The 14,349-nt window shown below is 46.6% G+C and overlaps 1 protein-coding gene across 6 annotated transcripts in view; it reads right to left on the minus strand.

The window, feature by feature from the left end:
* The window catches only part of COL26A1 (collagen type XXVI alpha 1 chain), a 181,679-nt gene that overhangs the window by 26,079 nt on the left and 141,251 nt on the right, over positions 1-14,349 (minus strand). For all 6 annotated transcript variants that reach the window (XM_027690959.1, XM_027690960.1, XM_027690958.1 and 3 more), the window contains 2 exons: positions 4,826-4,979; positions 2,224-2,268 (listed from right to left, as the gene is read on the minus strand). In XM_027690959.1, coding sequence (XP_027546760.1) covers positions 2,224-2,268; positions 4,826-4,979 — 199 coding nt within the window. The remainder of the gene's footprint in view (positions 1-2,223; positions 2,269-4,825; positions 4,980-14,349) is intronic.

A 14,349-nucleotide genomic window follows, 5' to 3' on the forward strand; every position in this document is an offset into this window, starting at 1 on the left:
ATACCTTGGAGACGTGGCTGAGTTACTCTGTCTGCTCAGATTAAGTGGTTAATGGTTACAATAAAGGCATTGACTGTCAGAGCCAAGAGAGTCAGAGGCTCCTGGTTTCTGGGCTACCAAAGGGCTCTGAGTATTTGAAAGCAGTGGCAGATCAGGCTCCAAAGCCAGAGGGAGATCAGGCTGAGTCCAAAGTTCAGCACACTCAGTTTTCAAGTTTCAGTTCATTTCCAAGTTTCAGTATTATATATAACCATAACCCAGCACAGCAATTTGAGGATTGATCAACTTTTAAGGAGTGTCTTTCTCCTTTCCCAATATCAGGAGAGGTACTGGACCCTCCAAGAGCAGTGCCAGGAGAACATGCTTCATGTGGGGGTGGAGAGCACGGATGGGAGCAGAAGCAGAGAAGGAGAAAAGAAGTTGGCCAACTAACATCCTCCCAGCTGGTACCACAGGGAGCAGGGCTACACAATAAAGTCAAGGCTCAGGGGATTTGCAGCTCCCATATTTGGATCCAGTTCCCACTCTAGGTGTTGGACAGCTCACCTGGGGTACAAAATCTTGTCACCCCAGACATTCATCCAAACTCTCCTCATTTCTCATTTCTCATAGCAAAGCAATAATCTCCAATATTAGACCCCCTGGAAATATTCCCCTTCCTCTCTTCTTTTTTTTTTTTCCATTTTGGAGTGATGTCCAAATTATTTTTTCTAACAAAAATGGAATCTATCCACCTCTAATCCACAGTGAAACCGGGCAGACTGAAGAGGCTCAAAGGCTTTGTGTGGGAGGGTGTGCCTGTACTTTTGCTGCATTCAGTCATCAGTAAAGACCTGATTTCGGTATTGAACAAGGAATTAAGGTAAGGTTTTAATTTGGATCAATTTGCTTATCCCCAGGACACAAAGTGCAGACTTTCCTATGAGCGGCTCTTTGAATGGGTCTCACCTGGCAGTGGGTGCTGTCCTGGCAAGCTCAGGCAGGTGATCAGGAGCCCGTTTAAGAAAGCAAGAGCATTTGTTCCCAGCATTGCAAACAGCTTCTCCCCCTGTCAAAAACCCCCAACATACCTGAAACTTTATTGCAGCAAATTCTTTCCAGCACAGAGGGAAGAACAACAGAAACTGTTTTGCAAGCATGGCACGCTGTGCTGCTGAGTGCGGGTCAGAACGTTCCCTCACTCGGATAAATCAGCCTCAATCCTTCAGTTCAACCTTATAACTCAATCCCATGAACTCCTGCAGACCAGAAGCAATCACTTCCTGCAGCATCCTCAATCACTCTGCTGCAGCAGAGCTTTAGAGAAACTGGCACTTCCTTCCCTGGAGGGGAAAGCGCTGAGGGAAAGGCTGGGAGAAGCAGCACTGAGTAATGTGTCAGGCAAATGCTCACACTGGTGACAAATGGTGTTACCAGCATAAAAGAGACAAGTGCAAAAGGGAGAAGAAAGAGGGAAGGGTTCAGGGAAAAGGGGGGAGGGAGATGAATAGGCCAAATCTTCAGCTGGCATAAATAAGCTCTGCTGCAGTGGCATTGCTTTCAGAGAGCTGAGGCCCATGGCAAGTGTTTATCCTCCAAAAATACGAAGCAAAAGGCCACAGGAAAAATATTTTTTAAAAGGGAGAGTGTGAGTATTCTACTCCTGGAAACCAAATCAGATGTGCCTGGATTTTCTTCCTGGTCCTGTCATTAACCTGCAACATACCATCTGCTCCCCTCTCCTCCCCAGGGTGTTCCCTGTACAGGAGCAGGGTGGGTTTGATTTGGAGATACAGATGGGTGTGGGGAGGGAAGGAAGCCAAATGTGGACCCAGGAGCTCTGTTCATATGGAGCTCAGCAAAGCCATGCCCTGAGCATCCCCAGTGGATCTCAGTACCCCTGGCAGGCAAAACTAGTAAGATAAGAGTTTTCTCCCATCACTCAGCACATGCCCTGCTGGCTCTGGCCACGTGTGCTCCAGTGACCTGGCTTTCTATGCCCTGTGTGCTGGGAAATGAGTGTCTCAGAGATGACAAAGCTGGTGTTTGGCCTTTCTAACCAAAACAGCCCATGATCAGATAAAACTCAAAGAACAAACCCAGCCTCTCTATCTGTGAGGCTCCAAATCTCTGAGGGTTCCTGGCCTCAGCACCCTTCTGCTTTTTGGGACATATCATGTACAGGACTGGGCATAACAAACAGTTTGGGCTTTGAAAGAGAAACAGCAGAAACCATCAACTTACCCTGAGGTATCAGCTGCTCCTCGGCACCTCTGTGTCCTTTGGGCTCTGGTTAAGAAGGACAGAGTAAAAAATAATAATAATAATAAAAAAAATTAAAAAGAGAGAGAAAAAAGAGAGAGATGAAAAATTAGGTCTCTCGCTGCCAACTGGCTCAGCCAGAGTATATATATTTTCTTAATACTCAGAAAAATGTATCCTGTTGATTAACAAGCTGATCAGAAAGGCCAGTGGTGCAGCTGTCTCAACAGCACTGATTGCTTTTAAATGATTGTCTGTTCTCAGCCCTGTCACTCACAGAAGAAATAACTCCCCTCATAAACAGTAGCAAGTTTTCCTGGACCTCGGCCTGGAGAGGCATCAGCCAACCCAGAGCCACAAGGTCACCCCAAACACTCCCAGCATTCCCAACATCCCGTCCATGGCAACCACCTTCGTGTCAGGCCCCAGCGTTCTGCCCTTGGTCCACCTGGCAGAGAAAGCTGGTGGCATGCAAGCTAGGACTTGGATTTATTTTGGCTGAGCACCCAGAAGCAGGGCAAAGTAGGGAATGTTTCACAAAGACTCTGGGGAAGGGAGTGGAAGGGACAGAGGCCTGGCTTTCTGCACTCAGGTTTGAATTCCACCTACTCTAATATCCCACTTGTTGAAAGATCTCCTGAGGTCTGCGAGCTCTGTAGGAGAACCTGGGGGCAGCTTTGGGCAACAAGTCACAGCACAGTGTTGAAATCATCCTAAATGGGCAGTTCCCCTCCATCCTAAAACATTTGGATGGAATTCCCTACGCTTCATTGAAATCCACAGGGAGTTTTTTTGGCTGGGTTTGAATTGGAGATACAGATGAGTGTGGGGAGGGAAGGAAGCCAAATGTGGACCCAGATCCATGAAATATCCCCACAGCTCCTTAGCCAGGCAAGGATTTGATGCCCACAGAGGTCAGGTAGGGGGTTCAGCAGGGAACCACGTGTCAATAAGCAACTTAACTGATTATTTCTAATTGCTGAAAGACACTGTCCTGGCTCGAAACGGTCCAGTGCATTCCTGATTCCCAGTGATTACACTAGGGCTGTTATTCCTCACTAGGTTAAATAAATCAAGGCTGGAAAAACAAAGGGGAACAGTGAGCAAGGACTACACCTGGTAGCACACACACAGCCTGGAAGGTTCGCTGACATGACAGGCTCACACACAGCTCAGGCAGCATCACCTGCCTTTTGGAGGTGACCACCAGCTGCCTTCTGGATTTGCTGCAGGGGTGGAGGGTGCTGGTACTGCTCCATGGAGTCACCCTGATGCAAGTGCTACAGGAGAGCTGCTCTGCTTTCCAAAAGCCTGGGTGAGAGGCAGTCACTGCTCTGTGCTCAGAGAGGCACGATCATGTGCGGGAGGACTTTGAGTGGGAGGGACAATCACCAGTATTTCGCTGGACTGACTTTAGTACAACAAAGTGCAGGTGCAGAGATACTGCGACAGCACAAATAAATGACATGGAGAAGGCAGAAGGAGCCTGTAATGGACACTGGGGGAAACTGCTCTAATTCAGCTCCTGGCAGCCATCACCGTGGCTCTGAAATTACTTTGCAGAACATATTGTTAGTGAACCTCCCTCCACGTTGTGGCATCATGTCAGATCATAAACATGGACGACATCTGGACTGTGTTGGTTGCTCCAAGTCTGCTGCAGTCATGAAGGGCTGCCATAATAAACTGCTCGGTCCGAAAAATTAAAAGGGAAAAAAAAAAAAACAGAAGAAAAAAGCAAAGTAGGTCCTAAAGAGAATAAAGAACTGCTCTGGGAGCAAGCAAAGCAACAGACAGACAGGCCTTTGGAAGCAGAGAGCAGGGATCTTGAAAAAAGATGCCAAGGTCAAGGAAATTCAATGCGTGGGGATCTGTCTAGCCAAGTGGGCTCAGAGGGAGAGTTTCTTATAAGTGTACTTTTTTTTCGTGCCACAAGAGGGATCATAAAACAGCCCATTGTGTTTATGGCAAATTTAGAAAATATAAAGCAGACTGCAACTGATGTTGCTATTCATGGGAAAGCTTTTTGTCCTAATAAACCCAAGAATTACCCGTGCAGCCCAGTCCTCTACCCCCAGCACTGCTCCCAGATGGGGAAACGCTGCAGTCAGAGCTCAGTAGGTGAGTATGAACTGTCCCACTGTGCTCCTGATGGCTCTCTGGAGTTTCCTCAGGAATGTTTCAATCCATCCAGGCCTCAAAATCCATATTTTCTGAACTTAAAGCAAACACACTGAAACACACAGGGAGGCACAGTGGCCCTGCTGAGGTTAGCAGAACTCAAACTTCCCAGAGACCAGGATTCAGCTCTCGGTGGATCCTTGTGCCAACAGAAATCGAGGCTGTCACAGGCCATCACGGCTGGAAAGAGGGAGCTACAGGTATTAGTCTCTGAATTTTGCTACTTTCTTCCAAGAACATGGTGCTCTGACCTGGCTGAACTCAAGGAAGGGGAGAGACCTCCCAAGCCCTCTCCTCTGCAGCTTCCAACACCAGGGCAGGTTGACATGGCCTCATTTTTAGTCACCCTGCAGGAATCGTGTATGTGGGATGGGTGATTTGGTGAACAGCAGGTTAGACTTACCAGCAGATCCCACTGTTTTCCTCAGGACAGTCCCAGGATTGAGGAGGGGAAAGGCATCTGGCAGCAGATCATCATACCACGTGGCCGTGGTCCCAGTGATGGGCAGGTTGTTTTCCAGGGATGGGCTTCGCTCCGCAGCCTCGAGCAGGAGGATCTGCACAAGGACACAGGGAATGCAAACGTGGTCAGCTGGATGGTTTCATACATGGTCTCAACTCCTGAAGGGGTCTTGAAACTCCTCTCCTTGCCAGCAGGAGCTGGGAATAACTCTGCATCCCAAACAGTGGGATTTTGGTGTTAAAGCTTTATGGGTTTTCTGGACAGTGGCAGCAATTAGGATATGAAGGTGCTGTGTTAATTGCAACAGGGTCACATCCCCTCCTTGGAGAGCAGGACTTCACTGCCTCCAGAGAGACTCATGTGGGATTGTCTCCCTGGGGAGAAACATGAACCCAGGGACCAAAGCTGGTGTCAGGGGACACAGCATTTCCCTGGGTTATGTGTTCAAAGCCAGAGTCACAGGATCAGAAATTACTGAGAGCTGGGACAAAGTGAAGGGCAGTACCTGGAGGCCCAGGGTAGCAAACTGAGGACAAGCACTGGCTGTAGGTGAAGCACACAAATACTGACCAAATTAAAGATAATGGAGAAGATGAAGCTTTTAAAGAGTTGGAAGTGCTTTAACTTTGAAGAAAATAATAAAAAAAGAAGCAAGCTATTTCCTCAAAGAGCTCTACTTAGAAGTAATAGGATATTATTAAAACTCACAGCTGTTTCTACACCTTGCAAACACACTACCTTCAAACAAACCCACATCCCAGTGGGCATCCCTGAGCTATTTAGGCCATTTACAACCTACACTCCTTGGAAGAGTGACCCCACTTCCTACACATGATTCAGACTGTTCATTAAGCTGTGCTCCCCTGTATGAAATTGGGAGTTTGTCTCTCACATGGCTGCAAAAAGCTTAAATGTCCACAAAAAGCAGAGGGATGGAGGACCCAGGTTGACTCTGCCCACTGAGAAACTCCATTAAAGTGAAGGCCAGCAGAACATTCATTGCCCTTTATAATCAACATTTTAAATTAAAGTTTTCACAAAATAAGAATTTTTAAAATACAATTAATTTTCTATTTTAATCTAAATGCTTCACCCCTCTGCCTTCCCAGCCACTAGCAAGGGTGGCATAACAAAGTAGTCTATGGATTTCTCCTGGAAAAGTCTAAGCCTGGAATGCCAAACCCATGGGCCCTGCAGCAAATGGATTTTCCAGCCAGGCAGAAGATAAACAGAGGCCAAGGGCAGCAGCCACTGTCCCAGTGGGGCAGCCAAAGGGTTGGCAGTCCCTGCATTGGCCATGCCTGGGATGAGCAGCCACCCTGCCCCTCACCCTGCAGCTGGAGGGATCCCTGCCCAGGATGGACACAGGACACCCATCAGGCAGGAGCAGGGCTGAGGTTTCCAGAACCAGAGTTTAGATCCAAGACTCCAGCACCTCCAGCAAACTCTGCTTCCTACGCATAAACCCACCTGGGAAAATTGTTCTGGGAGTGCAGCACTGGGGTTTGTTACACCATCAGCTTTTCCTGTTTGAAAACCACCTAAGAAATACTGATTTAGGGATAAGGCAAATAAAAGAGAATATGGCTCAAACTTTCCATTAAATCCCTAGAAGTTTCAGCTTTTACACACTGCGTTGTCTTTACATAATGAAGTCACACTGCAATTATAAATGAGAGTGACTTGGCTCTGCTTGTTTGTTTTTTAACTTGCAATTATTACAAGGTTTATCACTTCTTTATTGCAAGGCCTGGTGAGAGCCAGGATTGCAGCAGCGCCAGAAATGATGAACTTCCTGCAGAATGTACTGGCCTGATGGGGGTGAATCAGAAACTAATTAAACTGGGAGCTGGGTTAGGGGCAAGGGAACTGAATGTCAGCCTTGCAAACAGGCAAAATTCTTCCTTTATTGCAAGGATCTTTATTCACAGGCCCAGAGTCCTGCTTTCTGAGTAAAGCAAAAAGGAGTAAGGTCACAGTGCTTTTAGTCACCAGGCTTCTCTGACACCAGGTGAGGAAGGAATTGCTTCTGCCCCTTGCACTCTGTGCTCCTACCCAATGATTTATTTATCAGACCTTCAAGGAAACGTGTTATCAGTTCAACAAACTGAGCATGTGCCTTACCACAGTCGTGCCTAATTCCCACTGACATGGGACTTGAGTGTGTGCTGAAGACCTTTTCTAAATCACTTTATACTATTTACTATATCATCCTCTGACTTCCCCAGCAAAGACCTGGACGTTGCCAAAATCTTCTGAGCCACAGAGGGAAAACTAACCCTGGAGGTGGCAGATTCGAGGGGCTGCAGCCAGGGCAGGGTTGGGATGCTCCTGCTGCGAGGAAGGGACACACAAGGGCTGTTCTGAGCAGTGTTTTGCCACAGCCCAGCAGAGCTGTGGGAAGAGTGATATTAAATCAAGGCAGTGGAGGTCAGAGCCCAGCAAACTGGAGGGGCCCGTGGCCCTCCTGGGCAGCACGAGCAGCGCTAGCACAGCTCTGCTGAAGGTCGCATCTGGAGTGGAACGGCTCCAAATCACTTTTATGGGTGATAATAAAAATGTGTTACCACATAATCAACACAAAACAGTGGCAATGGTATCCTTTTCATTAAAACAACATGTTTTAAATGAGCTCTCTGCTGATAAATGCCGTAAAAGCTTTAAAGGCATGCACAGAATAATCCAGTATGTGCTTTTATAAATTGACTATATATACTTTGCAGTCATTAAGGCTCAAACCGTAGTAACAAGTTTATTTTCCCTGGGCATGAAATGATAGAGGTCAGGAAGTCTCCAGACTTGAAATTGCTGAGAAATTCTAGTTTTTATGATTAGGACTGAAGAAGTGCCCAAAAGAAATAAAGCAGAAAGAAGAGAGCTCTCACATCCGTGAGATCCACGGAGCCAAACTAAAGAAGGAAAAGCACCAGGGATTTAGTCGCATTCAAAAATCTCAAGCTATACACAGCTCTTTCAGCAAGGAGTGTCCTCTCATAGCTCACACAGCACATAGCACAAATGGGCTCCTTACACATTATTGCAATAGCACTGGAGCCATTCATCTATTTTCTGTCACGTTCTGTTTTTCTTAAGGCTGCCATTGCCGTAGTCAAGGGACTCAAGGAGCATTCCCACTTTCATTAAAGAAAAAAAAAGGAAGTTTCTAGTCCTCCGAGTAAACTGGTGGAAAATGATACCACAGAGGCTCACAGCCAGAAAGCAAATTAGCAAAATGTGCAATGGATTAAAGTCTCAGTATTAAAATCTTGGTATTTTCTAGTCAATAAGGTTGAGGTAGAGAGAGGAATAACACCGAGGGAAGAACATGTGGTTTCCACTGGGAATCCTCACGGCAAGCAGAGCCCACCTCTGTTGCTATTACCACTTCCAACACAAAAGTTCTGCCTCCATGAAGAATGGAGGCAGAAAATATCCTCATGCCATGTCTTGATGCCATGGGTCATGTCAGTCACCCAGGCAGGGTAGGGACAGAGAAGGAGCTGAAGGACAGCAGCTGTGGCTGCTGCCTGTGGTGCCAGGAGAGCAGATTCCAACAGAAGACAAGAAATCCTTCCCTCCCCACCTTGGGCTGTGTTGTCTGAGTTGAAGGGTGGCCTCAACTCAGCAAAACACTCAGGCTTTTGTCTTTCTGCACATATGGAAGGAAAAAGTCAAATCTGAGCCCAACTGGACATGCTGAACTGGAGCCTCTGGCAGGAGAAGCCCCAGCAGCACCAGGGCTTGTCTCTGGTTTCCAGGCCCCACGTCTCAGACGCAGCTGAACTGGGTCAGAAGGCTGGAAAGAACTGAAATGGGGCCATGTCTCCTGCCAACAGCACAACGGGAGCCGGGTCCAGCGCCGGCTCCGTGTGAACACCCAGGGAACGAGGAGGACGAGGCCCTGGCCCAGGAAATCAGGGTCGGTGCCTGCAGAACCCACCCTGGGGCTGCCAGGCTCGGCCCTGCCCAGGGCCTGGCTCCCGCTCTCCTCCCGGGGCTCGGAGCCCTCCGCAGGGACACGAGTGCTCTGCGCCTGAAGCTCAGTCCCAGCTTACTCAACCCACCTCCTCCTTCTCCATTTGCCAGCATAAACTTTCTAGACTTCACACACATACCACGTTCCTTGCGTCAGATCAAAAGCTCAGGCCAGGGACAATGGAAATGGGAGGACGGTTTTCATCTTCTGGAGATGTTCAGTGTCAGAGGACTTTTGGTTTTGGCTTGCAGTGGCTTTCAAGAACCCTATTTTGGTTGTTCCCACTCATCAAAAAGAAGATTTCACAAGCACAGCCTCCTCCCATCATCTGTCCTCCACTCACATTCCTGATGTGCTGTAACTAGGTAGGTGCTAAAAACAAGGAAAGAACGGTCAGGCTTCCAAAGATTTAAAAATTGATACGACAGGGCTCAGAATGCTTTTTCTTTGGATAAAAATCCAGATGGATATTATTAATTAATAAACAGGGGATAGATATTTGGTCTCTTGAAGCATTGGAGGAATTAACTCCCCTCCATCCCACTCTAAAGAGGAGGAAAAGATACTGCACGAATCCAGCTCATCAGCTAAAAATTCCAATGTAAAATAAGATTCCCTTGATCTTGTAAAGACACAAGCTGATTAATAATGGTAATTGCATAACTTGTTGGACATACCTTTCTTTATAGCAAATTCTTTGGCAATATAGGAGTTTTTTAATCATTCATCAAGATGCAGATCTAAAAGGGAGTTTTGCAAAATCTGATGGAGAACGGTGTCTCTCACAGCAAACACAAGGCTCCAGTGCAGACACAAGTGCTTGGTTTCAAAAGCCAAAAGACATTCAATAAAAGTCCACTAAAATCTGATGAACTGGGTGCCCAGGGAGAACCTGGGTGACTTCATCCTTATAACATCTTAGAGGCTTTGGCCAAAGGGGACAAGATAATTAGTGCATGGAGGAGTTTTTGCTGCATTGATAAATTATGGGGAGAGCCATAGCTGATGTCATTGTGGTGACTCAATGTAGAGCAAAAGGTGAGGTTTATGTCATCAGCTAATGAATGGAAGACAGAAGTATGGACCAAAGGCTTCTATGAAACCACAGGTAGCACAATTCTTGTTCTTTCTACAAACAGTTTCACAGGATTTCCAAAAAGGAGGGTGGAAAAAGTGACTGTTTCCTCAGCGGTACCTTCTGGAGGGGAACCAGAGCAGAGCAGACACAAAAGTACGGGCTACCCTACTAGTTCAGGTGAAACACAGGCACTGTTCAGCAGATCATCAGCCCTCAAGGCTTTGCTTGAGAGAGCAGCAGGAAGGGAAGGACTGGCTGTGGTCCTCTGAGACACCCAGAGAGCTTCCCTGAGTCTGCTCCACATCGGGGAGTCACCTCGGAGAGCCCTGCAGCCAGCACTGCACCCCAAGGGGCGAGAGCCAGGAAAGCAGCTGGGTGTGGAGAGGATCCAGCACTCCTTCCATACTGTGCTAGGAGCTCACTGCAGAGTGAAGCACACAAGGGAGCTCAGAGTGAAATCACATTCCCCATCGGTCCTTTAAAACACCTGATAAAAATCCATCAGGGCTATAACCTTCCTCCCTCAAAATCACATCATTCTGCTCTGCACAGTGTATTGCTTGTCACCTGCTGGGGATGTAGGAGTGTAGGACATGGAGCCAGGCCAGCTTGAGGTGAGCTCAGTCTTGACCTGTTCCCAGCAATGGCTTTGGGGTCAGCTCTCCTTCCCACCAGGTGAGGAGCCCTCAGCTCTGAGGGATTCACATCCTCAGACTCAAACAGGCTCAAATGCCTCATGTGCTCTACTGGGCTCTGAAAGAAGAGCAGCACAATGGCAAAAGATGAGGGGCTTGGACCTTTCCTGGCTCACTTTGGTGTGAGCTGAAAAAAAAAAAGGACCCAAAGTCATCTTTATTTTAAGATGGTATTTCCCTTATGAAGCTCCACGAGAATTTCTGATTAGAATCAAGTGGAAGTTTGCGTGTTTGGGTACTTACATCCCTCAGGCTCCTCAGCACCTCCCTTACCAAAACCTACTGTTTGTCCACAAAAGTGTTTATCTTAAAAAACAAAGCTTGTACACAACGTTCCCAGGTACTAAACACACCACAGGATTTGCTTGGCAAATTACGTTGCCTGTCATAGGAAGAAGAGAATTTTTCAAAGTTACTTTATGAAAATATTAAAACCTATTAGACTAAAAATGCCAAACTTGTAACTAAAAGACTTTGTGGGAGGGGATGGTGGACAAGGAGGTCTTTGCAGTCTTTTTGTTGTTCTGGCAAACGATTTACAGCGTTGGCCAAACACGTGGAACAGTCTTAGGGGACAGATTGCTTCTTCAATCCAACAGTGATAAGAAATAAGGTCCAAAAATTTCTAGACTTGAGAAAGAAAGGATTTTAACTGTCATTCTGACAGACAGCAGGATGCCCAAATGAGAGAAGGGCCAGTACCCAAACTGCCTCAAGTGGTTTAATCATAATCAGGATTATCACAGGTTAGCAAAAGACCAAGAGACAAAGTTCAGACATGAATACTGACACAAAATTCAGTTTGCCCACCCAGTTTTGGTTCATGGTTCCCCTTAGCAAGAATCAGTCAGGAAGTTGCATTTTATTCTTAGGGATATTTGATTCATTAACTGACCTACAGAAACTCAGCATTAAATTAGAAATTTTACAGGGATTTAAGGTTGTCATTGCTACTGGAAACCAGCCAGTTATTATACAGCTACCTGTGAAACACCCCCAATACTCCTTAAATTCAATGTCCAAATACTCCTCAAATTCAAATTGCTGAAGCTGAAGAGGCAGATTCTGCACAGGATCATGAGGAAATCTTAGGAATTAAGTAAGACACCTTCCTGTTCAGAAAAGAAAGAAAATAACTAACTGCTAGTGTTCTGTATCACATAAAGAACATGGAAAATCCATGCAAGTCCTTCAAGTATCAAGCAACTGCTCTTGTCCACTCTGTGGAATCAACAGCAGCCTCACAGCCAAGCAGCTCTGGTTTCCCTCCCAATTTTTCAGCCATGTCACAGCACCGGGAAACATTTGCTATCTTCCAAATGTTTCTCCACTACAGCAGGGAATTGTTTTATTGTCTATCAGAGAAAGAAAAGACAATCCCCATAAAACATCCCAGACAGCTGCCAGTATTTCATGTAACTGCTTGGAAGAAGGGGGAGATACAGAAACATTTCATACAGTGGTCACATTAAAACTCCAAGTAATGATGCTTCGTAATCCAAAGACACAGGGTAGTGAAGGTGCTGTGGGTAATCTGTCCTAAACAAATGAGCTGATTTCAGATAAATAGCAATGTATTGATCTAATTCTTTGCACGGTGCAAAGATTTTCTTTAAGACCTTTCGGAATCTTGTGTGGGGAAACCACATTACAAGGACTGTTTTCATGCAAAAAATATGCATGTCCTTTATCAATCACACGATGAATCAATCGGACACTGGAGATGTAACGTTATCTCCCAGCATTAAAGCTGTAAGGGAAATGCCACGAGCTTCCCAAAAGTGGTGTCAGGAGACAAGGCTGGATTTTACCAGCTCAGCTCAAGTGCTGCACTCCAGCTCCAACCAAAACCTGGGACTAATATCAGAGCTCTGTGGTGGAGCTTATTAAGAGAAACTGGTGAACAAACTGAGCAAAAATTTGTAGGCAGTTGCCTGCTCCCCTGCCAGGTCTACCTGTTCCCCTGCCAGCCCTGCCTGTTCCCCTGCCAGCCCTGGGCATCAGTGCTGGTCTCTTGAGCTTAGAAGGGGTTTGTCTGGGCTCATCCTGTGACACAGGAGGGCAGCATCAGGCTCAGGAAATTTAGGAAGGACTGTACACACTTCCCACTAAGACACCGTGCTGGCCAAAGTGAAACCTTTCTTATGAAATAAAAGCAGGGCTCATGGTGCCCTCCCTACAAGGAGGCTCCCCACGGGGCCAGAGGGTGCTAGAGGGATGTCAAGTAAGATGTCACAGGAGAGAAATAAGGTTTGGCACATTGGGGCTTGGGGAGAGGGTGGTTTTCTTCCAGCCCACACACTTTCTTGTCCTGGACCCCCAGATCAACACCATCCTCCCTGAGGTAGATTCCTGTGGCTTGGAGGCTTCAAGCTCAACACCATCAATGAAGCTTTTACATCTCTGGCACCCAGTGGGTCTGGTATGGAGCAAATGGAGATGACATGGTAGCTGGGAACAAGAGATGAGGATGGAAATGGGAGCCTGACTCCATCTGCCTTCACCTCCCTCCCTGCAGAAACCTCTCCCACAGCCACAAGGACAACCAAGAGCACTGCTAAGGAAAGTGTAAGGCATGTGAAGGGTTTGTTCTGTGCACATGTCTCAGTCTCTCTCCTCCCCAAGGGCAATATAAGCACTAGTCCCTAATGAGTCACTTTTCATTCCATTTGCTCTGGTTTTATTTTTGCTTCTCACCTTCTGATCCAACTCTCTTATAACTAAAATCAGAGGGTTACTTTTATTACCTCATTTGGGCACTGATCTTACAAGTTGGATGAACCAACTCACCCTTGTAATAAGAAAGATGAGACCATTTCTAGTTATATCCCCAATTTTAGGAGGGCTGCTATAAAAGCTGAAGAGGAGTGAGGAAGGAAGAAACCACAGGCTGGTCTTGCCCATTTACATTCTCTGAGCTCACCATGGTCATGCTGGGCTGAAGTTCAAAAGAGCAAAAGCAGAAAAGCCCTTCAGCTGTCCCCAGAGGGAGCAGGACTTGGGCAGGAAAATCCAGCTCTGCCCATGGGAAGGATGAAATTCCACACCTGCCTTGGCAGAACAGGACTGCAAAAATCAGGGGCGAAACAGTCTCCAACACTGACAGAGGTGAGTGTGCCCATCCCATCACTCCTGTCTTCCTTGGAACAGGTTGTTGTGGTGAAACTAGACTTTACAAGACAGTTTGGAGAGCTGAGAGACAACTTCACATCCAGATCATCCAGCATAACAGGGATCTTTCTCCAAAATCCAGAACAGGAGTGCAGACAATACCAAACAAATGCAAGCACCTTTTTAATGGTGCTGGCTATTATTCAATAATAACTGAGTTCATTAGACTGCTACATAGATCAAACTGAACTTAAATTAACCTTGAAAAAAGAAGAATCAGCATATTTCTCTTGTGTCCAGCACCAGCATTCGTGTACTGTTACTTCACTCTCCATTTAATTGCTACAGTCCATTTTTGCACAGCATCCACAGCTTTTCAAACAAAGTGGAAGCCAAAAGATTGATAAGGACCTTGCTGGGCTGTGCTGCAGAAGGTCTTCTTGCAGAGACACAGTCTCTCACAACAGAAGGCAATAACTCATTTCCCTCCACAAAATTAAACCCTTTGATGAGCCTGCTCCCAGCTTGGATCTGTGTGGGAGCAGAGGGAAGTCAGAAGGAAACCCATCCCAGCAACAACACGAACTGCCTGAGTGCAGCACTA

This window comes from Neopelma chrysocephalum, unplaced genomic scaffold (genome assembly GCF_003984885.1).
Source record: "Neopelma chrysocephalum unplaced genomic scaffold, ASM398488v2 Primary Assembly neopelma1_82, whole genome shotgun sequence".
Lineage (NCBI taxonomy): Eukaryota > Metazoa > Chordata > Aves > Passeriformes > Pipridae > Neopelma > Neopelma chrysocephalum.